The 26856-nt window shown below is 35.6% G+C and overlaps 1 protein-coding gene across 1 annotated transcript in view; it reads left to right on the top strand.

Annotated features, from left to right (window-relative positions):
* Positions 1 to 26856, top strand: part of SCN2A (sodium voltage-gated channel alpha subunit 2) — a 138318-nt gene that overhangs the window by 49857 nt on the left and 61605 nt on the right. Inside the window, exons 5-14 of the mRNA XM_021713178.1 lie at positions 8247 to 8336; positions 9086 to 9214; positions 9788 to 9879; positions 10759 to 11031; positions 12076 to 12139; positions 13615 to 13756; positions 13894 to 14100; positions 15463 to 15750; positions 21195 to 21542; positions 24675 to 24807. Of these exons, the coding sequence (XP_021568853.1) occupies positions 8247 to 8336; positions 9086 to 9214; positions 9788 to 9879; positions 10759 to 11031; positions 12076 to 12139; positions 13615 to 13756; positions 13894 to 14100; positions 15463 to 15750; positions 21195 to 21542; positions 24675 to 24807 (1766 nt within the window). The remainder of the gene's footprint in view (positions 1 to 8246; positions 8337 to 9085; positions 9215 to 9787; positions 9880 to 10758; positions 11032 to 12075; positions 12140 to 13614; positions 13757 to 13893; positions 14101 to 15462; positions 15751 to 21194; positions 21543 to 24674; positions 24808 to 26856) is intronic.

Consider the following 26856-nt stretch of genomic DNA (forward strand, 5'->3'; position numbering starts at 1 on the left):
AGTCTTTGGTGATAATAGCACAACTGATCACAGATTCTAGTAGACATAGAGGAATATAACTCTGTAGTTAGTAATTGATTTTCACGATGACTTTGTCCTTTATTCTTTACAATGAAACCTTAGACTCCATTCCTGATTTTCTGACTTCAAGTGCACTGTCCTTTATTGCAAGTTAAAAATGCTTGGAGATGGTCGTGGTGAGTTTGGCATAATTTGGGGATCATTTTGTATTTATTATCATTAGCTTAATAAACAGCAAAAGTTCATTCACAATAGAGAAATTTGTATTTTAAAGCTGGACTAATACCTCTGTTTCCAACAAAAAGCCTCATTTGTTTCTTAAAGATCTGTTAACTTTATTAGGAGCTGTCACATATCAATTTTTTTTGGCAGAATGAGTTATACTAAACTTGTGATAATTTTACAGACAGTATTTTGAAAACAGAAATGTTTTTTTGCTGTGCCTATTATCTTACTTGATGCTTATTCTAAAACATTGTTTATTTTCTACATACAACTTAAAAATAATCCATGCTTCTAAAATTCTCTACCAGAGTTTTAAATGTTTCATGTCAGTTTCTATTATTTTAACTTAAAATATGCACATTTTTCTTTATTTTGCATTTGGTACTCATTCATTTATTAGCAAATACTTATTGAGTATCTATCACGTGGTAGATATTCTTTTAAGTATTGGGATACAACAATGAAAAAAAAACAAAGTTCCTGCTCTCGTGTTGTTACATTCGTGTGTGTGTGTGTGTGTGTGTGTGTGTGTGTGTAGAAAGACAATAAGCAAACAAATTATATAGAAAGTGGTGATTAAATCTACTAAAAAAAATAAATCACTGTGAAAGGGAAGAGTAACTGGATATTGTTTTAGATTGTATGGCCAAGGAAGTCCTCTGAGAAGGTACCATTTGAGAAGAGATTCAAAGGAAGTGAGGAAGTGAGACATGGAAATCCAGGGGAAAATTCAATCTGGAAATACAGCAAGTATGAAAGTAAAGTTTCAAGGTGGAAGTGCAACTGGTATGTTCAAGAATCAGCAAGGAGACTTGAGTGATTGGACAAAATGGAAACAGCAGGGAGCTGGAGGAGATGGGTCAGTGCCAAGTGGAGGTCAGGGGCTGAAGTTGTAGGTGAGGTGAGCTGAGTTGTCATAAGGACAATGAATTTACTCTGAATGAGAGATAAGGAGAGACAACAGGAGGGTTTTCAGGAGAAGAGTATCATGACTCGACTCACATTTTTAGAAGATCATTTTGACTGCTTCATGGAGAATAGATTACATGCCAGACAAGAATGGCAACAAGGGGGTGGACTGTTTACCAACTGTCATTATGATGGCAAGAGATGATGGTGGCTTGGACTCTTGTGGGAACATTGAGAGTGCCAAAATGTCATCAAGTTTAGATGTACTTTGTAGAAGAGCTGACAGGATTTGCTGAGCAATTGAATGTAAGGCACAAAGGAAGGAGAGGTACTGAGGATGACTCCAAGTGTTTAGTATGGTGAAGAAAGATGGAGCTGCTGTTGCCTGAGTATGGGACAACTTGAGTGAAACAATTTGTGAGTAAAATCAAGAGCTTTGTTTTGAACATGTTATATTTGAGCCACTTATTAGATATCAGTGGAGGAGTTGAGGAGTTAGGTGGTTGTACAGATCTGGATTTCAGGAAAGGGTTGGGCTGCAGGTGTACAGCTTTGGGAGGTGTCAGTGTAAAGATGATACTTAAAGCCTTGACACTGGAGTAGGTTGCCAGAGAGCTGAGACACTCCAAATCACACAATGGGAGCTGAACTACCTATCATTCACAAATAGTAGGAATATGAAAAACATAAGTTTGGGTATCAGAAAACCTGAATTCAAGCTCCATCTCTGAAATTTACTTTTTATTTATGTGATTATGAGCCAAGTTCCTCACTTTATTTTGAATCTCAGTTTCTCCATCTGAAAAATTGCAATGATAGTTTATGCATCAATAATAATAAAGTTTTTGGTGAGTACCTCACACCAGGACCCATGATTAGCAGTAAGCAGGGGTACTTGATAAAGGGTACCTATGACAGCTATTGCTGATAGTAGCTACAATTTTAGCAGCAATTGCTGTAAGGTTAGCAAAATGACTTCTCATATTGCTTAAGGAATTGCACAGAAGAATTCTATACAAATCACTACTCTGTTCTGGCTTGACTTTGCAAACAAAATGTTTATATAGCATCAGGGTTTGGAACAGTAAGTGACGAAAATACAACATGGTCAGTCCTAACTGTTTCATTTTGTAGATGAGTTCATTGAAACCCAGGAATGTTAGTCCCTTTCTAAACTACATTTTTCTATCTGTGGCAGAGCTGCAACTGAGACCAGGCCTTTTGATTCTCAGCCCCGTGCGCTTTGTATTTTCTGTCTACCAGAAAGAAATTTTTTTCTTTTTTTTTTGAGTTGGAGTCTCACTCAGTCGCCCAGACTGGAGTGCAGTGGCCGCTCCTGGCCACCGCAGCCTCGACCTGCTGGGCTCCGGCGATCCTTCTGCCTCAGCCTTCCAGTAGCTGGAACTACAGGCGCGCGCTACCATGCCTGGCTAATTTTTTTGATTTATTGTAGAGATGAGGTCTCACCTACCCAGGCGGGTCTCGAACCCGCGGACTCAGGCAATCCACTCACCTCAGCCTCCCAAAGCGCTGGGATTACAGGCTGAGCCACTGAGCCCAGCTAAGAAAAATTTTTTAACCCTCAGATATAATGTATTAGGGGCATCACCAATAATCCTGTGTTTATGCATTTCAGAGGTGCTCTTCAGTAGCTCCAGTTAATTTGTAAATAAGAAATAGACTGAATAGATGTATCCAGTAGCTTACCCCGATTTTATGAGGTACCCGTATGGAGATTAAACAAATCAAGTTTTCCCTACAAAGAACTATGCCGGTCTACACAAAAGGAAGTGATACAACATAACGATTTCACTTTATTCTGCACTCAGTGTATAAACGTTATCACTTAGTTGTTTACTGGCAAATAAGAATTTGGAAATATTAAAATATTAAAATTAAACAACTCAAGACTTAACACTATGTATATGACATTTACTCAATACTTCTGTTAGCTCAGAAATAGGCACTTGTATATAGAAAGAGACCTATCCCACTCTGCCTTGAATTTACCTTTTTATATCAGAAAACCTCTAACATCAGGCTGTCTTCTACTTCTAGTTTATATGTAAGTTAAAACTTCCTCTGCAACTTCTCTGAATATTATACTTTACAAAGTCTCTGAACAGACACAGTGTCTTTTCTTTCCTAAAGAATTACAAAGAAATATCATACAGTTTTTTATTCAATAAGCAAATTATTAATGGTAATAAAATAACTAATAATTATTAACTTAGCGGGATTGTATCCTGTAAGAGCAGTATTAGTACTATTATTCGCTATTATATAAGAAAACTGATCCTCAAAGAATTAAGGAAGCCACATAGCTGGTAATGGATGTATCTGTTCTATAGTTCATTGCTTGAAATTCATGCTGCTTCATTCTACCTCCGTGGATATAGGACTGGGCATGTCATTGCTTTAATTATCCAGGCTCCATATCAAGGGCTACTGAAACCATTTTCTGTATAAACTCAAAATAAAAACTCATCATATACACATAGGGAAAATTGTACAATTGTCAATTGGCAAGTTAGTATCAAACAAAAAGTTAACTCATTTTTATTAATACCTGGCATAAAGAAATTAATAGAGTAAAAAGATTTTTCCCTTGTCATATAAAGTTAGTCTGCCTCTATTTTATTTTATATAGCAAAAATCTTAAGGTAGTATTGTTCCAGGATTCACTTTTAAAATGTACTCTAGTTTATATCTTAGACTATACATTTAAAAAATAATGCAGGATGTATGCACTTTACTATCCGTTCCAGCCCCTTGAAATCTGCCTTGGTGTTTCTATACTTTTTCAATGCATGGTATCACTAATGCAAAATCCATACCAACATTATATAGTTTCACATTTGAGAATTTATTATGATTATTTAAAACCCTACTATTTCAGCAACTCATCAAATTCTGGGAATTTAAAAAGTATGTGACTAATGAAGTAAGTTAACAATGGTTAATAAAGTTAGCGGATTTCAAACCTTCCATTTAGAGATGCTTATTAAACCACAAGCATAAAAACCTGACATTAGTTATCTGCTATTTTGTTTTAAAGTCAAAGTGGTTTTGCTTTTGAGTGTTTGTCAGAGTTTTTAACTTACGTGTATACTTTATAATTAAAATTATAGTCATGCAGTATGGAAAACACTTGTTTTCAAGCATCTTCTTTATTTATGACTTACTAAAAAATAGTTATTCTATTGTTAATATTGAAACATATATTTTACTTCATCATATATAAGTAAATTCTACCACTATAAAGAGTAATTTTTTATGTATCATAAAAACATGGTTGAATTTATGTGACATAAATCTCATGAGGCTGTTAATTTTCACTTTATGTTTATCCTATGTTCTACCTTTCAAAAAAATGTAGCAACTTAAGTATACAATATAGTCAATGAAAAATGTCAAGCTGTATTTTTGTTCCAGATCACTAAATACATCATCAAAAATTACTTATATGAAAAAATATTACTCCATTTAGTAATAAATGAGTTGCAAAATTGATGTCATTCAGTAGTCAACTGACATGTGAAATAGCAAGGCTATATTGGTGAATAATATAGACATGATTCCTGCCCTCATGAAGTTCATCAACTAGTAGAAAAGATCAATTATTAACATTTATCATTGAAAGAATAGTATAAGGTGCTACAGGGATATACAGAGGGTACCAAAAATATGCATATACATTTTAAGAAAGGAAAAAACTGTATTAAAATTGCAGATGAATACAAGTCACATTTGACTTCTGCAATTACAAGAGGTGCTCAAAGTGGTTACTGTCAGCATCCAGACGCCTCTGATTGTGGCAAATTAAAAGTAATACATAGATTACATCTGTTAAAATGTGCATACTTTTTTTTGGCACCCCCAGCATAACTGATAAACGTAGGTCAATTTGAGTACTAAGGTAAAAGTATGAGTTGACCAGAGTGAAGTAGAGAGCATTTCCAAGGAAAAGAGGTGACATTTGCAAAACCCAGGTTTGAGAAAGAGCATATAAAACATTCACATTAGACAACCTAAAATATTTGCCATAATATCAGAATGAGGATAGTACAGTGAAGAGAAGAGAAGTAGACAGGGGTCAGACCTCCTGGAATCTTAACTGTATGTTAAGGCATTTGATCATCATCCTAAGAGCAAGAGAAAGCTACCAAAATGATTCAAATTATATTCACAGAGGTCATTTTTGTATAGTGTGTAAAATGGGTTAAGAGGAGTCAATTATGAATTCAGAAAGATCAGTGTAGAGGAACTACAGTAATCTAGATGAACTATTACACTTGATGTTAGTCCCGATGAATACTTGGACCATGCAGTGATACAGGAATGGAAAAAAGTAGACTGAATCCAGAGATAGCAGACAGAATTGACAATAATCAGTGGTAAATTGGAAGTTTAAGGAAAGAGAAATCCAAGATTTTTCCTAGGTCCCTAGCTAGATCATGGGGCATTTGATAAGATACACAGATGTCAAAGGAGCAGTAATTAGCAGGAAGAGAGGAGGAGGATGAAAACATTTTTAATTCAGTTTAGAGCTCAGAAATTGTAAATAATTTTGAAGTGTTGATGAGATATGTAAGTGCAGATATTATATGGACAATTAAGTGTGTGGAGTTCAGAGGAGAGGTCTCACCTGGAAAGAAATATTTGAGAACACTGGATACAGAAATGGTCATGTTTAATGAACTGTGTTTGTTGATGAGCTCTACTAACGTGAGAGCAGAAAGAGGAAGGTGGCTTAGATGTCCTATGTCTTTTCAAAAAAGAAAAATGCAATATTTCAAAAGATGCAGAGAAACTGATGCTCTGAGGCATGAAGAAACCAGAGAATTGAGGTCTCCAGAAAGCAAGGGGAACAGAAATTAATGAAAAGGGGAAAGAACGATTTTTGTCCAATGCTGCTAAGAAAGAAAGTCCAATAAGAACTCAAAATTATCCTTTTGTTTTTAGTGACAAAACATGAGATGTTTGTTATCTTTAGCAAGAAAGTTGGTAGACTGAGGATGTGATCAGTACATAAGAAGGGGAAAGATAAACGACTCTTTAGAGAAATTTGGCTGTGAAATGGAGAAGGGAGGTAGGGCTGTAAGTAGTTAAAGGAGGTTGTAAATTACAGAAGAGAATTCTCGGGCCACCGACCCCAAGATAGGAGAGAGAGAGAGATTTAAGTTTGATGTTATTAAGAGGCCAATAGAGTGGGAGACATTAAAGATAAGAGAAGGAAGAGATAAGAGATTGTTGAAGTATTCTGGAAAGAAGGAAGATATCCAGCATTTAGGTGGAGGGATTGTAAACTTTCCCACTATAACAGGAAGGAAGAAAAGAAAGGTTCAACGTTGAGAGGTTTGTTGATTTGTGATAGGAGGTGGAGATATGGTAGTGTGATGCTAACTCTTTTTCTCTAAAGTAGACAATAAGGTCAGCTTGAAATGGAGAGGGAACGAATAAGAGGGTTGGAAGTTGGGGGAAAGTGGAAAATATTTTAAATAGTCTTTGCAGAGAGGAGAAGATGGAGCCAAGTGGTAAAATAAAGGACTGTGTTGAGTACCATTGAAGTTGGTACCGTAAATTTAGAGTGGTGCCAACCTGCCAAGGGGGGTTATTTTCCCCCGTAGGACCTAGCAGGCCAGCAGGCACAGAGGATCCTGCAGTTTTATATACTAATAGCATGTGGTCTTTAATTTTGTCTTACTTTGCGGGTTGTTTTTAGCAATAAAAGAAAAACATGTATTTCTTCTTTGAAGTGGTATTTTGTGTGTGTTCGCTAGTTTGTAGTGCCCTCACGTGGCTGATGCCTGCCATTTGCTTAGGACTGTTTTCATGTGGATGCATTCGAAGTGAGAATGAAGCCTGAGCCTTATAGCACTACTACTAACAATAAAAAAAGAATTACTTATTTGACTAATACCAGGTATAGGTACAAAAAAACTTCCTTTTTAGAACGATACAATATTGGCTACTCACTGCCTGGTTGTACTGCACTTGAAATAGCATCCACATTTTGTTATGTGTAAGTAATGTGATGATTTATAACCACAAATGAAGAGTGAGAAGAGATAGGAATAGCATTTATTCCTTTTTTGGGGTTTTGTAATTATGTCTGAACTCACATCGATAAATGGCACTACTTTACGTAATTGTAACTGAATATTTATTGTGCTTTGTATTAAATATGAAAGAAAGCCATTTCACTTATCTGACTACTGAATATTTTCTATATAGGGTTGGTTTCTTTTCACTGTTTTTTCAATGTGAAGGAAAGTGAAGGGCATTGGCTACACCTTCAAAGGCAAAGTGGAGTTTGGTGAAACAAACCAGATATTTGTTATATGCTGTGTTCTCTATGATTCATGAAGTAAAGAAAGTTATTTATTGAGCATCTACTATGTACTACTATGTACTAGGCCCATTGAGTTGCAAGAGATTTGGCATATTTTAAACTAATTTGATCTCCATAGCAATCCTGTGAAATGGTTATTTTTTTTTCTTTCTTCTCTAGCCAAGTCAGTCAAGATTCAGAGAACTTAGGTAATTTTGCCTCAGTTACAAACTCAAAAAATATCAGTACTAACACCATTGTCTTCTCTCACAATTCAGTTTTAAGAGCAATAATAGTATATTATACATTCCATTTAGAAAGAACTTTATTTTATAAGACATTCCACCAAGTAACCCTTAGAATGAAGTTATAATACATGCAATTAATTACTTGAATTCTCTTGTTGAATTTTTGCCAGAATTTGCATACATGCTGAACTTGCAGTTCTGTTGTTCAGTTGAGTCTTTCATTAAGAAAGCATAAACTAATAAATTATTCACCAATTAACTCATTACTTTGCATTGAATCTTTTTAATTACTCAAAGTACCTAAATAGTTGGTGGTTTGGCCCAAAGACATGGTCTAAATATGAGGTATTGAGTTTCAGAAATGGAAAAAAAGCCAATGAGAAACTGATAAGCAACATAAAATAATAATAAGCATGAAATTTTTACACTTCATGGTGGTGAAGGCATGATAGTGCATGCAAGTGGGATTTTTCCATTGAACTTTGTCTTCCTTAACGATAGTCTTCTACTTTATTCAATGTGCTCATTATGTGCACTATTCTTACCAACTGTGTATTCATGACCATGAGTAACCCTCCAGACTGGACAAAGAATGTGGAGTAAGTAGAAAATTTAGAAACATTATTTCAATATTGGCATCCCTTTATGTTTTAAGTTGGGCTTCTAACTTCTTAAGCCCTCATCTGTTTCTTTAACACATCATGCTAACTTCTCTAAAGCAGACACTGATTTAAGTTCATTTCAGCCACTAATTTTCTCTAAGACAAAACTTGCAGTGGCTTACTATTTCTCAATTTACTGCACCAGTTTGACTGCCAACAGTGTAGCCCTTTATCTTCTTTGTGAGTCTTACACTCTTCTGAAGATCACCAGTGACTTCCAAAGATCACCAGTGATTTATTAATATCTACTGACAAAAATCATACCTAGTTTGTATGTTTCTTTTTTCCTGGCTATCACAGTTCTATGTTTTTCTAGTATATATTTCATTGTCTTTTAATGGTGCATATTTATGAAACACAAATGATTCATTCGTTTTTGGTAACACTTAAATCAGACAGAAAACTAATGTATTTTAGCTAATATCTTCATCTAGAACCACATTGTTTGGATTCTTTAACTTAATTAATGTGGGAAGTGCAATGTTTATTTACAGTAAATGAGTATGTCTTTCAGAATTTAATTTTTTTTTTTTTTTTGCTTTAAGCCCTGTTAAATTCTGTATCATGGGATCAGACTTGGAAGCCTCTAATTTTTGTTTGTTGTTTAAGTCACCTTTGAGTGACTTTGAGGTATATACAAGTAAATTACTAGATCGTAAATGTGAGCTTGACTATTTCTCTCTCAGGTACACTTTTACAGGAATTTATACTTTTGAGTCACTTATTAAAATACTTGCAAGGGGCTTTTGTTTAGAAGATTTCACATTTCTACGAGATCCATGGAACTGGTTGGATTTCACGGTCATTACTTTTGCGTAAGTATCTCAATACATTTTCTATCCTGGAGGAGAAAATCATTGGTGGGGGCCTATACTGTATTTTCCTTGGTGACTTCCCTTGACAGAGCAAGCATTTTTCATAATTATATGAATTTAGCATATTTTTCTTCCAATCAAATTATTTAATTTGGAGAAAATATGAACTATCATAGTAAATTACATGACTTTGGTTCCAATTAGCACTGTAAAGTAACAAAATAAAGGTTCCCAACTACCAGAAATTCTGATTGATGACAATGCCATTTTTCTCTTAATTGGGAAATCTGATGGCAACACTCATTGAGGTTGAAAAGGTCTTGATGAAAGACCGACGTAGACTTAGATTTCCCTAAATTCTGAATAACTCTGATTTAATTCTACAGGTATGTAACAGAATTTGTAAACCTAGGCAATGTTTCAGCTCTTCGAACTTTCAGAGTCTTGAGAGCTTTGAAAACTATTTCTGTAATTCCAGGTAAGAAGAAAGTGGTATAAGGTGGTAGGCCCCTTATATCTCCAACTGTTTTTTGTGTTCTGTCATTGTGTTTGTGTGTGAACTCCCTATTACAGATATGTGACAGAGTTTGTGGACCTGGGCAATGTCTCAGCGTTGAGAACATTCAGAGTTCTCCGAGCATTGAAAACAATTTCAGTCATTCCAGGTGAGAGCTAGGTTAAACACCGAGGCTGAATTTAGCTACATTGGTGCTACAGTCACAGCATTTGTGCAGAAGCCTTGTTGCTAGTCGCATATTGCAAATAACTGTGTAAAAAAGCAAGAATCGGTACATCATCTTTTGGATGGATTTGATTCTTTGCTTTTTACTGGTTGCTTTCTTTAAAACTATTCTAAATCAGCCTTTGAGTTTAACAAGTTTTGCATGAGGCATTTGCAGCAACAGGCTACATTGGTTTGCATCCTGTAACATCAAGCTTTCCACATAGAAGCTAAAACATGAGACATTCAAACTGATGCAAATTTGACCATTGAGGCCTGAAACTGGCAATCGCTTTAACTGCAGGTAAATGGAAGAGCAAAGGGTAGCATGAGTGCTGCATGGGGCTCAGTTTTCAGATGTCTTCCTTTTTTTAACCCATACTCAAGCTTGCACAATTCACGAATATGTAACTTCATAATTCAGTGGCTTCAAGATTTCTCACTACTCTCTTCATATAGACTTTTCTAAAACCGATAAGGGGTTAGGGAGTAAGACATCTGCAAATAAAAGCAAAATATGTACACAAGGTTGATGTTTAAGCATGAATAATAAAATCGTTTCTTTTGCTCTAAGGAGTGTTTGGAAATATACATTTGGTTTGTTTTCATTCAGTTTCCTAATGAACATAGAGTTCTGCTTTCATTCATCTTCACCAGCTAGCAGGCTTTTCATGAAAATGTTATTCAGTCACAAACATTAAACTAATATTGCTGGCATTCTGCATGACATTTTAATTTTCCAGGACAAGCTCATGATATGTTTTGCCTATGAAGTAGCTGTTGAACGGTATATTTAAATTTCTCCCTCTGATTTTATCTGTAGGCCTGAAGACCATTGTGGGGGCCCTGATCCAGTCCGTGAAGAAGCTTTCTGATGTCATGATCCTGACTGTGTTCTGTCTGAGTGTGTTTGCACTAATAGGACTACAGCTGTTCATGGGCAACCTGCGGAATAAATGTTTGCAATGGCCTCCAGATAATTCTTCCTTTGAAATAAATATCACTTCCTTCTTTAACTACTCATTGGATGGGAATGGCACTACTTTCAATAGGACAGTGAGCATGTTTAACTGGGATGACTATATTGAAGATCAAAGTAAGATATACTCTTTTAACTATTCAGTTGTTTAGTCCTTTAAATGTCAAAAACGATATGTAGTAGAAATGATCTCAGTTCGATGTGAAACAAAAAATTTAGAGTAATGTAAGATGATGGCTTATACATGTAATAGAGAAATTGAATAATAGCATTCCTTTTTTCATATCTGTCCATTGATACAATAAAAGTTGCCATTTGAAGTGTATTATCTTTTTCTAAGCTAGTGTTGGAAGTAATTTTATATTCTGCATTATAGAAAAATGTTTATTTAGTAGGCATTAATCAGGCATTTTCAGTCATCTTAATAAATAAATCAGTCATTTCAACTGTTTAGTGTGTTCTACTGAAATGTGCTAAGAAGACTGGGTGGGGTTGGAATAATTTGGTCCTGTTTGGTTGACTCGATGTATGTATTGAGTACATATGATGTATCTGGAAATAGAGAAACCATTTACCAAGATGATATCAGAATTTGTGTACTCCTCAAAGTTAAGCAACACTGATTCAGCCTCACACTTACTTATATTCCAGTTTGTCCCTCTGGTGCCAGTCATTGTACTTCTCAGAGGAAATTAAGTTAAAATTGGCAGAAAAAAAAGTTTGAATCTATTTTGAGTCTAGGCCAAAAGTGTTTGTAAAGTAAAATTTTATTTGCATGGAAGCACCAAGAAACAACAAGGCCTTCTTCTTTCTTACTCTTTGTGCCAAGCAGGCAGCCTAATTTTGCAGCTCTTTCTTGAGGTACTCCAAGCAATTTGAGTTTATATATGCAATAAATTCTGATATGGGAATACTATCACTTTTATTCATTTGGGAAATTTTTCTTTTGAAAGTAGATTTTCTAAACATTTGTATAATCAAAATGCTATATTTTATATTTGTTTGATGTTATGAAAATCTCTTCAGTTAACCATATATATTTATTATGTCATCCACTTTATAATGATTGAAAACATTTGTAAGTTTTGCTACCTAAACGTGATGACTGAAGTGTTTTATAGGGCGTTTAATGAGTATTTCTCTTCCTTCTTCTTTAAATAGGTCACTTTTATTTTTTGGAAGGGCAGAATGATGCTCTGCTTTGTGGCAACAGCTCAGATGCAGGGTAAGTGATGCTTCCTGTTGAGTTTCAGTCCGCCCCGCCCCATCAGCTGCAATGACCTGCCACCTCCCAGCCATCTGATCCCAGCTCAATCCTTATTCAAAGCTCTCCACAAATTCACGCTGACTCTCATTATAGCCCAGATGAGCTTCTTTGCACACTCATATGCAGCAATTACTTTTCCATACTGGATCCCATATAATCTTCCAAATTAGTTCAATGGAAAACGGAAAGAAAAGCAGTACATATACATAAGAAGTTTAAGTTAATAGAATTCATTAGCATGTAATTTTATGTGTGACTTTTTATATGTACTAAGGTGATCTCTGTGGTTTAAAAGGTAAGATCTCTAAAAATAATGTCAATTTGAGGTGTGGTGAGTAAATCTGTGTAGCATATTTTAGCAAAGTGGTCATGAGTATAGAATGGAGGGTCTGCATAGATTTAAACTTTGACTCCACCGTGTCATGTCAGCTCTCCTTGCCTTAGTTTCATTATATGACAAATGGATATAATAATAGGGCTTCCATGAGGATTCAGTAGATTAATAAATGCATAGCTATTGGAGGGCTCAATTGGTACTTTAAGTAATTATAATAGGCATCATGCCAACATTTGTTATTAAGAAGCATTGTACATGGAACTAAAACCTAGGACAAATTCAGAGAAATTGCTATCTTTTCCTCTTCAGCAAGACTTCAAAATCATAAAGTTCAATGCTTTTCCTATGGAAAGTGATACTGTGGACATTAGTAACTGATACCTGTAGCAAAATTCCCAGTGATAGCAGGCTTTGCAATTGGTGCCTATGATCAGTATTGTGCTGCCTTTGTCTCTGGATTCCAATGCTAAGTAAAATAGATGGATCTTAGTTCCTTGTCGGTACTGTACTAAATGCTTTACATACAATATCTTCTCAATGCTAGCAAATTTGTGAGGCAGGCTTTTTATTAACCTTTTCTTACATATGAGGTACCTGGAGATTAACAAGTTTAGAAACTTGCCCAAGATCATTCAGCTCAGAAATATCCGCAATGATATTGAGGCTAGGCCTGCTTGATCTTTAAGGTCGTAGTATGAACCTCTTCACTTCTTTTCCCTGTCTCCACACTCACACACATTTCTGCCTCAAGCCATCTTCAGTGGAAATTAACTTTTTTCCTATAGATTACTTGTCTATTCATGACTACAAGTCCCAAAAGATATTAATCATGACATGATTGCTTTTATATGGAAACATGACCATATAACAGTGACATTTGTGAATCACAGAGGAGTCCGCAAAATATACATAATAGATTCTATTAGTATATAAGTCAGTCCGCATAATGTTGGGTTAAGTGTTGGGTAAGGTATGAAAAATCAGTTTTTCCTAGTGTTCATATAAAATAAAAAATATTGGCATCTACAAAAACAAGAAAGCCAACTAGCAGATATGTGGTTACTAAATTCCTTTTTTTTCTTTATCCTAATTACAGTCAGTGTCCTGAGGGATATATCTGTGTGAAGGCTGGCAGAAACCCCAACTATGGCTACACAAGCTTTGACACCTTTAGTTGGGCCTTTTTGTCTTTATTTCGTCTCATGACTCAAGACTTCTGGGAAAACCTTTATCAGCTGGTAAGAACAGATAAAATGATTTTTCTGGGACTCATAAAATACTGAGCTTGAGAGAATTGCTGTAGAATACTTTATTACTTAGTGTGGGCTTATAACATCTATATAAAATTTATTAAAACATCTCTTCTATTTTGCAGACACTACGTGCTGCTGGGAAAACATACATGATATTTTTTGTGCTTGTCATTTTCTTGGGCTCATTCTACCTTATAAATTTAATTCTGGCTGTGGTGGCCATGGCCTATGAGGAACAGAATCAGGCAACACTGGAAGAGGCCGAACAGAAAGAAGCTGAATTTCAGCAGATGCTTGAACAGTTAAAAAAGCAACAAGAAGAAGCTCAGGTATAGTTAGCAAGCATAAAGCCCTTTTGTTAAACAACCGTTTATCACAATTTTCTGACCTGAACGTTGAGGTCAGTTCATGGTAGTTGACATTAGAAATGTGTTAAGAGTCTGCTTGCTTATTAGGAAATTATTACTTTATTGTGGTGATCATTGTCAATACTAATGATATCAAAACACGGAGAATTATAATTGCTTTATTGACTTTTTTTGCCCTTGTGACTCCTTGAAGAAATTAACTATTAACAACATCCTCATTTATTCAAGTTCACAAAGTAGGTAGACCCACATGCCCTCAATTGAGATTGTCTCTTAAGGGAAGAGAAATTCAGTTATAGCTTCTTCTTCATTACAGTATCACTGGAGATGGGAAAGGTGAGAAAATCAGAGTTGAACTAAAAACATTATTTCATACAGTCTGGAAAGGCAATAACTTAGAATATCTGTTCTTCTCTATATTAAGTGTACAAATGGAGGTTTGTGTGTTGCATGAGGAAATCACTAGTGTGCAAATATACTAAAAACTAGAATTCTCTGCCTCCCATTCTTTAAATCCTTTTATTTTGACTTAATAAGTCTTCAAAATTGGATAGGAATTTATCTATTTATATTTGCTAGACTTAATGGCAATAGCTAATGCAATTGCCTATTTTTTAAAATCTTTTCTTGCGTGTCGAATATAACTTCCTTTTATTCTGAAATATTCTCAAATATGTAATGAAGGTGAGACAAATAAAGTATATTGAGGTAATCATAATGGCATTGAACCTTGTATTTTTTTATTTTAAAACTGTTCTATTATAATTTAAAAGTTCATGCAGATGCTATGATCTAGGATTCCCTGATAGGCAATCTGTAATATGTCTTGTTGTGCACTTCTTAGTGAAATACTCAATTTAAATCAACTGGAAAAAAGTCATTAAAATAAAATACTTGACTGAATTCAATTCAATAATTCAGACCAACACTGAAATTTATTGTCAAGTAGAACTGTAATGGAAGGTAAATGCCTATCATGTTTAAATAGAAAACTTTTAATTCCTAAGTTCTTTCCTCTTTAAGATATTACTCAAATAAAAAAATACTATGATCTTTGAGTGTCTTGTTCATATAACCAGATAATTAGAAAGCATAGTGTGAGGCCAGATCTTGGAGTTTCTCATCAGTCACTCGTATCATCTTCCATGTGTCTGTTGATTTTATTCTTTTATTGGTCTAATAACAATGTACTGTTTTCTAAAATATTGAACAAAGTGGAGAATTGTCTTTTTGAGATTATTATATTATAGCTAAATTAAACAGTAAAAGATCTTTTTTTTTTTAAGTTTATATGCCACTACCACTTATTCTGTGCTCTTTTAGGCAGCAGCTGCGGCAGCTTCTGCTGAATCAAGAGACTTCAGTGGTGCTGGCGGGGTAGGAGTTTTCTCAGAGAGTTCTTCAGTAGCATCCAAGTTGAGCTCCAAGAGTGAGAAAGAGCTGAAAAACAGAAGAAAGAAAAAGAAACAGAAAGAACAGTCTGGAGAAGAAGAGAAGGATGACAGAGTCCGAAAATCTGAATCTGAAGATAGCATAAGAAGAAAAGGTTTCCGTTTTTCTTTAGAAGGAAGTAGGCTGACATATGAAAAGAGGTTTTCTTCTCCACACCAGGTAAAAATATTAGATGGCATGAATTGTGTTTTCATAACAATTTTTTTGAGAATATGCCAAAACTTGAAGGAGATAAAACTATCCTTCACCTGAATGACACAATGCTTTCAGAGTGCTAATGATTATAAAGTGTTTGGGCTATCACCTCAGAGAATTTGTGAGTTTTACACCTTTTTGGAATCCCAGGAAGGAAATTTTGATCCCACTGGGCTTGGAAGGTTTGTGGTACTGAGGTTTTCTTAAAGACTCAGGCATTCCACTCGAGGAATTATCAGCAGATGGTTTCCATCCTTTCTTAGCTACTGTGCATGGATCCAGCGAACTGTGGGTTTTCTGAGTGGCCGATTCCCAAGAAGTGGATCAGAGACTCTTTCAGACCATCTGTGCGGTTGTTCCTGTCCATGTGTAAACTTCATATGTGGAGTGCTTTCTTCATGTTCTTGTTTCAAAGGGAACTGAAGCAAAATTTTTCTAAGAGCATATCTAAAATTCTTAGGTAGACAGGCACCAAGGAAGATTTGTGACACTAAATAAACAGTGGTGTTTAGTTGTTATTTGATTATCTGTGTCTCATGTGTCCTATTCTTTGAATGGGACTTGCATTCAAAGAATACTCTGTTTTTTGGTTTTTTTTTTGAGTTGGAGTCTCACTCTGTTGCCCAGACTGGAGTGCAGTGGCCGCTCCCGGCCACCGCAGCCTCGACCTGCTGGACTCTGGCGATCCTTCTGCCTCAGCCTTCCAAGTAGCTGGAACTACAGGTGCACGCTACCATGCCCGGCTAATTTTTTTTTGGATTTATTGTAGAGATGAGGTCTCGCTGCCCAGGTGGGTCTTAAACCCGCGGGCTCAGGCAATCCACTCACCTCAGTCTCCCAAAGGCACGGGATTACAGGCTAAGTCACCAAGCCCAGCTAATACTCTGTTTTATGTACTGCAGAAATGTTCACTGGATGCCTCTGGCTTATGTACCCATGCAAGCTGTTAAACTTTAAATTGAGAATCCTTAATTGTCCTTGAAATTACCAAGATAATTCCCAGAAATACGAAGTACCTCAGAAGACAGTTTCACCAGGAGTGAACCCTTGATATGGTTATAATAACAGTAACAATTACAACGACATTGACTACAGTGATCATGACTAATATTTACACATTGCAATAGAAATAATTTAAGCCTTCCACTACAACCCTAGGTAAATACTAATTTAATCAACATCCCCAATCTTTAGATGTGAAGAGACGGTGGAGGCTGTATTCTTTGTTGAGTACCTATTTTATGCTTGGCTTTTTTTTTTTCTATCATAATTAATGCTAACAGCTCTGATAAATAGTGTTACTTTCACTATTATCTTGGCTCAGTAAAATTAAATAACTGCCCAACGTCATATAGTTATTTAGAGCTGAGGTGACAATCAAATTTGACTTGGCACTGAAACCCTTGAACTTTCTGCTTTATCAGGCTGGCTATAAAGAATAACTTTAGGCCGGGCTCCGTGGCTCTGCCTGTAATCCCAGCACTTTGGGAGGACAAGGCGAGTGGTTCATCTGAACCTGCGGGTTCGAAACAAGTCCAGGAAACTCGGCTGGACTTCGTCTCTACAGTAAATCAAAAATTAGCCAGGCATGGTTGCATATGCCTGTAGTTCTGGCTACTTGGATGGCTGAGGTGGAAGGATTTCTGGAGCCCAGCAGGTCAATGCTGAGGTGACCTTGAGTGTACCACTGCACTCCATCCTGGGTGACAGAGTCAGACTCCAACTCAAAAAAAAAAAAAGAATCCCTTTAAAAATTGATGAGGAAATATACCATATGGTTAAATTTAAAGATACATATATCTAGCATTATACTTTCTCTTTATGCCTTTTATAATACAATCTCACATATCCTTATGTTTAAGATACATAGTTTTTTTGTAGATCAGTCTGATTTGTTTTAAAATTCAAATAATATTAGAAGATAGGATCAATTGGGGCTGAATTTAAATTTAAAGTAGAATTTGTTTTTGACTAAATGTCAACATTTATCCTTTCTTTTTCATTTTGTTGTCACAATAATTGTGATTTCATTGGTAGAAACATTCGTCAGTAAATAGGAATCCCTTACAAATCAAATCCCCTCTTAACAGCACTGGTCATTTTGAAAAGGAAGGAAAAGAAAGGAAGGGAGAGAGGAACAGGGAGCAAGGGAAGGAGAGGAAGGAGGGGAACAAGGTATGAAAGGAGGAAAGAGGGAATGCTGTTACCTACATTTGACCTAAATTTGCCTTAATTTGCAACTTTATATCAATAGGCACCACAGAGATTTCTTCAATTTGCTTTATTTCAAATTCAGTAGAACAATTCTAGGAAAAATGTAAAACCCGGAAAGGTTAAACTCTGTCCCCCCACCTTTGTTGTGTGTGTGTGTGTGTGTGTGTGTGTGTGTGTGTGTGTGTGTAAATTTTACTGACAAATATTTCTGAGTAGTCTTTTCTTTATTCCTATATATATAGCTATTTCCTAGCCAGTTGGACGTTATAAATGCTCACTGACTTAGAAGACATGGAACATCTGGCTAAAATGTATATTTGTTTCTTAAGCAATCTTAGTTTACAAATAAAGACTTTTATTTTGCCTGATTAAGAAATAGTCAAACAAGCGTCCAAGAGAATGAAAAGGGAGAGAAAGAGACAAAGGTAAAGGAGAAAAGAGAGGGAGGGAAGACAGAGAGAAAGAGAAGGAAGAAAGACACCACCCTGAAATCACACTAACCCCACTTTCCACTTTGCAAGCCCTGGAGGTAATACCAAAAAAGTCAAACCAGATAGAGGTACTTAACCTAGGTACAATGATGGAGAGGCCGTAGTTTTTTGTGGTGACATAATTGTGTTGGTAACCATTTCTCTGCTCATATTGAAAAAGATATACAATGTGAGCCTTTACTCAAAGTTTATAATTTCCTCAGTAGAGTAAGTGAGAATATGAAATATTTCTTAGACTCCAATTTAACTTGGTAGAGGGGAGAAAAGAAAGTCAAGAGCACAATCTTTAATCAAATTTCAAAATAATCTAGATATTTTCTCTGAACCCTTATAAAATACAGTTGATCTTCTTAGGCTATTTTCCTCTCTATTTGTGATAAGTCAGGAGTTTTGCATTTGGCATGGAGGGCTTTTCTTACAGGCCATATTTTATTTGTGTCACACATTTGATTACTTTGCATTTTTGTAAATAATGTAAGCAGTAAAAGTTGATGTTAACAGATGGGGCACAATCATTTTTCATATAGCTGTCATGTGTAAGCTATGCTCTTGGATGGTTTAATTCACCTTTGAACCTTGAGAAACGTGCAATTTTATAACTTATTTCCTTCCAACCCTTCTATGACTTTGCTTGAATGGAGCACTAGTAGTTAAAATATAAACTCTTTCTAAAAGGGACACATATAAATATTTCTTTATTTTTATTTTGCCAAACATTTGTTGTTTGCCTTGTACAAACCACAACTATTATGTCCCCATAGGCAATTCAGTGTCCCTTTTGAGAAGAGAGAAGAGACATGAAAGCAAGTGGCTAGTCTATGAGAAGTTTTAAAAAATAACTACTTGTATGGAAAACAAAGAATGACTCTTACTAATAAAGTTAATAATAAGATCAAAATGGGAACAAGAAAAGGGGAAGTGACTTCTGTTGGGAAGTAGAAAGTCTTCTTAGATGTGCTTCCTTCTGTCAATGATGAATAGGATCACATAACATAAGGTAGTGCTTAATGTTTGCAGGCATTTTTATAGACACTAAAAGACATTACTGAGAAAAAATAATTTTAATCAGAAAAGTAAATAAGCAGGAACGTAAAAAACTATACAGATGTAAAATAATAATCTTACTTGATTTTAAGCCTTTGGAGAGAAAGAATACTCATTTTTATCATTTAAGTGTTATTAATTTGATCAAATTAATAACACTTAAATGATAAAAATGAGTATTCTTTCCATTAACAATTGTAGAAATCCAGCTCAAGCTGACCAAAGTAAAAAAAGAGAACATATTAGGTCATATAAATTATATCTACGAGAAGCTTTAGGTATGGATGGATCTAGAAAGTCAAGACACATTATCATGACCAAGTGGTTTTTTCCATGTCTCAATCCAGTTTTCTTCTATCAGGTGGCAAAATGCTCACTGCAGCTTCAAATATATATCCGATATTTTTGGCAGCCCCAAGTGAAAGGCATCTTTTCCCAGACAGTTGTAAGGAAAAAGGTTTCTCTCAATGGACTAAGCAGCATCTCACACCCATCTTTAAATTATTATTATTTTTACATTTTTTATTTTAAATATGTGGGGTACATTTCAGGTTTAGGGATACAAATGTTCATTATGCAAATACGCTTGTTGATGAGGTGTGCCCCCTGCCCCTGGCAGTTTCACACTACTGCCAATCCCTTTCTTATAGTATTACGATAGTTGTAGAATTCACTGATTGACTAGGCCTGGGACATTGTCCCACTCCTGGATCCAGGAATTAGGGTTAGTGTCTTCCAAATCACCGGTCTGAGAGTTGTGGAGCATTTCTCAAGGACAATCCCGATACTGTCAGCAAAAGATAATTGGATATTGGGCAAGCAAAGCAGGTATTCACTAGAGTGAGGTTATAACAACAGACTAGTAACATACAGGAAGTAATTCATTCTTCTCAGTGCTGCTATGGCTAAGAAATATGTACACTGCAGTGACAAGGTCACCATTTACAAAATTATAAATGGTTGTGATCATATTCTTAGTGAAAACCAGGTTTTAAAAAAATATAATGTTCTTCAGATTTCTTGAGACAGACAAAGGAGTAAAAATCAGGGAATAAATCAAAGCATTATTTCAACTGGTGGCTTAATTTATTCATGAAGATCATTATAAAATATGCAAAGGGAAGTGGAGAAGCTGCCCTTTGTACTATAATTAAATAGACCTACTAGCAAGATTAATTTTATTTTCCTCTATGGTGAGATCTGTATCCGGGTACGGTCACTGATGAGCTCCTATTGACTGTAATGTTGTCTTCAAAAGATTTACATGTAGGTGTGTGTTTAATTTCTTACCATTGGATTGTTAATTGAAATTAGCTTCTAGAGAAGAGTCTAGCAAAAATATCAGTTCTAGGTGCCAGTAACAGGACAAAACAATGTTAAGGAGGCACTTCTATTATGGCATGGGTGGAGTAGAAGAAAATAAGAGAGAAGAAGATGGAAATGAAGGAGGGGAGAAAACAGGAAGGCCAAACAAAAGAGGTGGACCTTGTAGAAAGTGCCAAAATACCAGCAGTGGCTACCACAGGAGCACTTGGTTCCATCTGTCCAATGACTTATCCTTAGGTAAGTCAACGACTCAGAAACAATGAATGGAGTCATGTTTATCAGGATGCCAGCTCATAATTGTGTTCATCTGGTTTCTTTTCTTGTTATTCGTAGTCTTTATTGAGCATCCGTGGCTCCCTTTTCTCTCCAAGACGCAACAGTAGGGCGAGCCTTTTCAGCTTCAGAGGTCGAACCAAGGATATAGGCTCCGAGAATGACTTTGCTGACGATGAGCACAGCACCTTTGAGGACAATGACAGCCGAAGAGACTCTCTGTTCGTGCCTCACAGACCTGGAGAAAGGCGCCACAGCAACGTCAGCCAGGCCAGCCGTACCTCCCGGGTGCTCCCCATTCTGCCCATGAACGGGAAGATGCACAGCGCTGTGGATTGCAATGGTGTGGTCTCCCTGGTGGGGGGTCCTTCTACCCTCACATCTCCTGCTGGGCAGCTCCTGCCAGAGGTGAGGCCAAGATGGGAAGGGAGCTGTGGCTGGTACAGGCTGGAGTGTTTTTCCATTTCCACATCTAACAATTTTGCGGAGACTGTTGTTCAAAGGCCAGGAGTTTGTTCAACCAAGCTCTTAACTTCTCTTGTCAAATTGTTCTTTTCAGACTTTTCTACAAATTAATTAAAAACATAGGTTTGCCCTCATGGAATATAATTAGAAGTATTCCTTCATCATCATTACTACAATATAAAACCTGCCAAAAAAGCAAAGCTACAGTTTTTCAAACATAATGTTTGATTAATATAATTAAATTAAGTGCAAGGAAAGTACTGTTCACAAATTATATAAATACTCAACTTAAGGATCTTGTTATCATTGTTCGTTTAAAAGGAGAATCGAATACTTCCTCTTGTAGTACATCAAATTAATAGATCTAAATCCTATTGTTCAACATTGTCTCTCTTTGCAGGTCAGAGTGTTGTAACATTTTTAGACTCCACTCAAATGACCTCAACCATTGTAAATTTGTATAGTGAAGAAGCCACTCAAAAAGTACCTGATATGGAGTCATGTGTTGTAATCTTTAGAACAGATTTCAATTTTATGTTATTGTTGTGCATTCTTTTTATAAACAAAGTAGCCCCAAATCAAGAATATGGAAACGGGTTTCAAATAAAAACTAGACACTTATAGGGATATATTATTCACATTTATTTCATAAAACCTAAGATGCATTGGTATTAAAATTTCATTTGCTAGTATAAAAATATTCCAGCAATGTCATTTGATTATATTTTTTCATTTTCTGAATCACATTAAAATATCCTTTGTATTTTTAAAATATAACTCAATTTATTATAGTTAGACAAACTTTTTAAGCCACATTGAAATGGCATGGAGTTAGTTTCAGTCACCTAATAGAGGTATGTGTTACATTGGATTATAAAAATAGCTATTGATTTTCTTCATATATTTTGCATGGCCTCTCCCCACTCCTTTCTCCTAGGGAAGTGTCTAGGTATTCTGGAGTCAGATCAAATTATGAGAAAAATAAAATGTTATTGAAAGAACCAGGAGGAATGAAGAGGGAACATCAACTTTTTGTAAAAATTCATAGCTAACTATGTGCCAGACACTGCCCAAAACACTTTACATGTGTTAATTCATTTAACCCTCACAACAACCTTTTATGATAGTTACTAATATTATCCCCATTTTACAGAGGAGGAAACTGAGGCCTGTGCATGGTGGAGCTAAGATTTGACCCCAGGTATGCTGGCTACTGGACCTACATTCTATCCATATTAAAATATTGCTTTTTAAATGGAAAAGAAGAGATGGCTAAGGAAATAAAATAGAAAATTGGTTTCATTTTAGCCAATGTTTCTCTAGCTTTATATCACCCTCAAACTACTTATATAAGAATCTCCTGGAATGCTTCTTAAAACTGGAAATTCCTGTGCCTATCCAGACCTACTCAGACCAAATGCTGAGGATACCGCAGTCTGGGAATCTTCTTCCTTAACAACCATCCCACACAGTTCTTACACATCATAAAGTATATTTATCATTGATCTTGATAATTGTTAATAGGACAAACAAAAATCTACAATCAGTATGTATAAATACACAGAGAATGTCAGTCTGTCAGAAACTGTTTAACACTTAGTAATTATCACAAATTTCCCATCAGAGAGGATGAGATAAATCTCTGAAAGGTGAAGTTGGGGCCAATTTGAAGCAGAACCTAGTGTGATCTCTTTATTTTCCACTCCCTTGTCTCCCTTCTTCAATTCTACAATAGGTGCTTTGAGGCAGGGCTCTGCACTGTTGTGAAGATAAGCTGAAGGTCCAAAGAAAGTAGGTTTTTGGAGAATGCAGAGGGGAAATGAGAATAGAAAATAAACAACTGCAGGCAAATGATACCCTCTAAAGCACAATTCCCTGTTTTACACAGAAATTCAACTGAGGCACTTTGCCTCTCTCTGACAAGGTGAAATATTTTAAGTTCTGAGAGGCAGCCTTTTGATTTAAAGAGTTATATTTTCAAAAATGAGTTCTTTCTTTTTTCATTAACTTTACTTCTTTTGTACCTTACAATTAATTTTAGAGTGATCTATATGAATGTTTATCACCATTAGTGACAATCATATCAATTGAGTCGAAACTTTGGCTTTGACTATGTATGGATTAGAGGTTTTCAGGTTAAGAAAAACAAAATAACATTAGTTATTTATATCACAATATGGTCAAAATAGATGAACAGCATTCATATTGCCCATTCAGAAATACGGAAAATCCTCAGAGAAATGAAAATGACTTCTTATTTATTATTAACACACAGACCTGCATTTGAAATGCTTTAGTTTTACCCCCCTTTCCTGTAATAATTAACTTAATTGTTTGATCCCCTTTAGTAGAAATAAATTTCTGCCCATGTTAAAATCCTGGTAAGTTTACTTTAGGAGAGTATCAAATCATTGTATCATTGCTAAAAATCAAAGCCCCTCACATGGATGTTTTTATCTCCTAAGAGTTTCAATACCAAGTGTGGGTTGTTTTGTGGATAAAGTTTTGTAAATGTAAGAAAAAATTATAGATTAGTTCTAAGATTTAGTTTTATTATTTGGGATATTGGGAAATGTTATCTGTCTTTAAAGATTAAAAACATTTTACAACTAGAATTCACATTTTAGGGAAACTTAGGGGGAACTATTACTGATGTATATTAAGGAAACTTAAAACTTTTTCCATCTATTAAACCACATAAACATATGTCTATAAAGCTCTAATAACTTATACTGAGGGAAAAAAATCAAGAAACAATCTGTTTCAGCCTGAAGTCCTAGGTAGGACTGTTTGAAAGGTTATTTATACACTAGTAGACATGGTCCCTCCAGCACAAAGTTCTGGGACGGAGGAATAGGAAAGCCCATCTTGGCAAACCCAAGCATTCCCAAAAGCTGAGAATCCAATAGACTTTTAAACACTCCCCAAGAGTGATAATTCCAGCAACATCTTAATGAGTATTTTACATCTGAGAAAGCATGGTGAGCATTTAGTTAAGTAACACCTATTATAGGAATGCTTTGTGTTTTCTGCCCTCAAGATTAATAGTTATTTCATCTGAAATTTTGTTTTTAGGGTACCACTACTGAAACGGAAATAAGAAAGAGGCGATCCAGTTCTTATCATGTTTCCATGGATTTGCTGGAGGATCCTACATCAAGACAAAGAGCAATGAGTTTAGCCAGTATTTTGACCAACACCATGGAAGGTATGTCAGAAGTCTTATGCCACAGCCACTTGGTGCTTTGGTAATGATGAAAAGGAAAAGAAAAAGAAAAACAAAACACTTCCACAAATTCCAAGAAAATACTTCCTGACTTCATACTATATCATCATTAAGTATTTTACTAAGTAAAAGGAAAATTCACATCCAATATATGGATTATACTATTTTGTATAGGTTTTTTGCTTTTAGCCTCCAAAATGCTACAAATTTAAGGTATATTTGGAATACTACTTTCATAGATTAAATTCTAAACTGTTGAACTTGTTGTGTGCATGACATTGAAGAGTATGATGATAAGGGATTATCATTTACGCTGAAGCTAACCCATTTGGACTGTATGAACTGCTTGAGAGACAAGTTATAAAATCTTATTATTTAACCAGAAATATACATAAAAATGTGACTTAGGGTTTGATATTAACCTCATTGAAGCAAAATATTTACAACTTTATAGTCCTACTTTTGCCTCTCTCTGACCAAATTATTGCAATATAGCAGCATTCTCTTTGGTTGCAGATTATGTCTGAGTAGTTAACATAAGGTTTAGAAGTCTGGATCACATAATACCAAATTAAAGACTTCAGGGAGAGCTTAATCCGTGATCAATTTCTGCTCAATGTGTTAATTTGTGATTCTCAATTTCAGTTACCTCATCAATAAAATGTGAATAATAGTGCTTAGATATACGGGTTGTTGTAAGGATTAAATAAGGAATCATAGATAAAACATCTGTGTATTTGGCATACAGAAGACAGTTGATAAATATTATCATGATTAGTTGTATCATTGTTATTTTTGTTAATTCACATGTTTTTGCCTTTCCATACTGTAAGTGGATTCAAGCATCAATTTCAACTGCTTGGAAAGTATTTTCATGTAAAGTGTATCCTATGCCCTTCCCTTGCCTCCTACTCCTTCCTTTCTCTCTTTACAACTCACCCCACTCTCCATATCTCTTTCCAGTTGTGTGAGTGTGTGTGAGATGTGAGTGTGTGTGTGTGTGTGTGTGTGTGTGTGTGTGTGTATGTGTAGATTGTCAAAGGAGGAAGAGAAAATGAGAATGAAAACAAGAGAGAGAGTGAGCAGGTATACACATGCCTTTCTTGTTGATTAATAATTTCTCTTGAGATTGGGTAGATCCCTGGAATAATTCTTTTCATGCAAAGATCCCGTGATAATATGAAAAGCAATACTAAAAGCCTCAAAGTCACAGCCAGAAAAAAAACCTCACAGTGTAGATAACCATATACATCACAGACAAGTCAATATTCCAAGACCCAGTTTTTATAATGTCCTAATGCCGTATCAGAAATCTTTTCACTGATTTCAATGGATATTAAATTCTAGTACGTTCTTCCCCAACCTCGCCTGCGTTAGCTTGCACTCCTTCTTCCCCCCCAGCTGCCAGTAGCTTGCTCCTCCCTGTCCCTCCAGGTAAATCTTTTGAAGATTCTCTGGTCTTCTGCTCCTTGCCATAGCAAAACCACTGAGAGGAAGCTGCCAGTGGTTCTGCTACCGATGTCAGCAGCATGCCTGCTCCCCAAAGCAGGAAGTAGAGAAGGAGACAGGGTAAGTCTAAATCAACAGTCATACTTTGCACTTCTGGTAGCATTAAGAAATTACTTAAAACAAACATCAAACCACCACAAGATTGGACTTCTCCACTAATTAAGATATGGAGTTCAAAATGACTACCCATACCTCCTTCCATGAAATATGTCTCATGGAGTTCCTTAGGATGAAAAGGATGTCCTAGAAAGAAGTATAACCCAGGAAGTTGAATACTGAGATGTTTTTGTTTTTATATCTGCAGAGTTTTTGACTTTGTATTTTTTGTGAGGGACAGTGGCTATGCATTGTGTTTTTCATCAGTTAAGTGAAATGATAAGTTGACTTTTCTTTATTCAATTTATCAAAACACTTTGACTGTGACCTAGGTCAAGGTTGGTTATTAGCAGGATTAGCACATACATGCGTACTCAAGCCGACTTTACTATAGTCATTTTTTTCATTCCTGATAATGGTGGAAAG

This window comes from Carlito syrichta, unplaced genomic scaffold (genome assembly GCF_000164805.1).
Source record: "Carlito syrichta isolate Samal-C Ts95f unplaced genomic scaffold, Tarsius_syrichta-2.0.1 Scaffold304334, whole genome shotgun sequence".
NCBI classification, from domain to species: domain Eukaryota; kingdom Metazoa; phylum Chordata; class Mammalia; order Primates; family Tarsiidae; genus Carlito; species Carlito syrichta.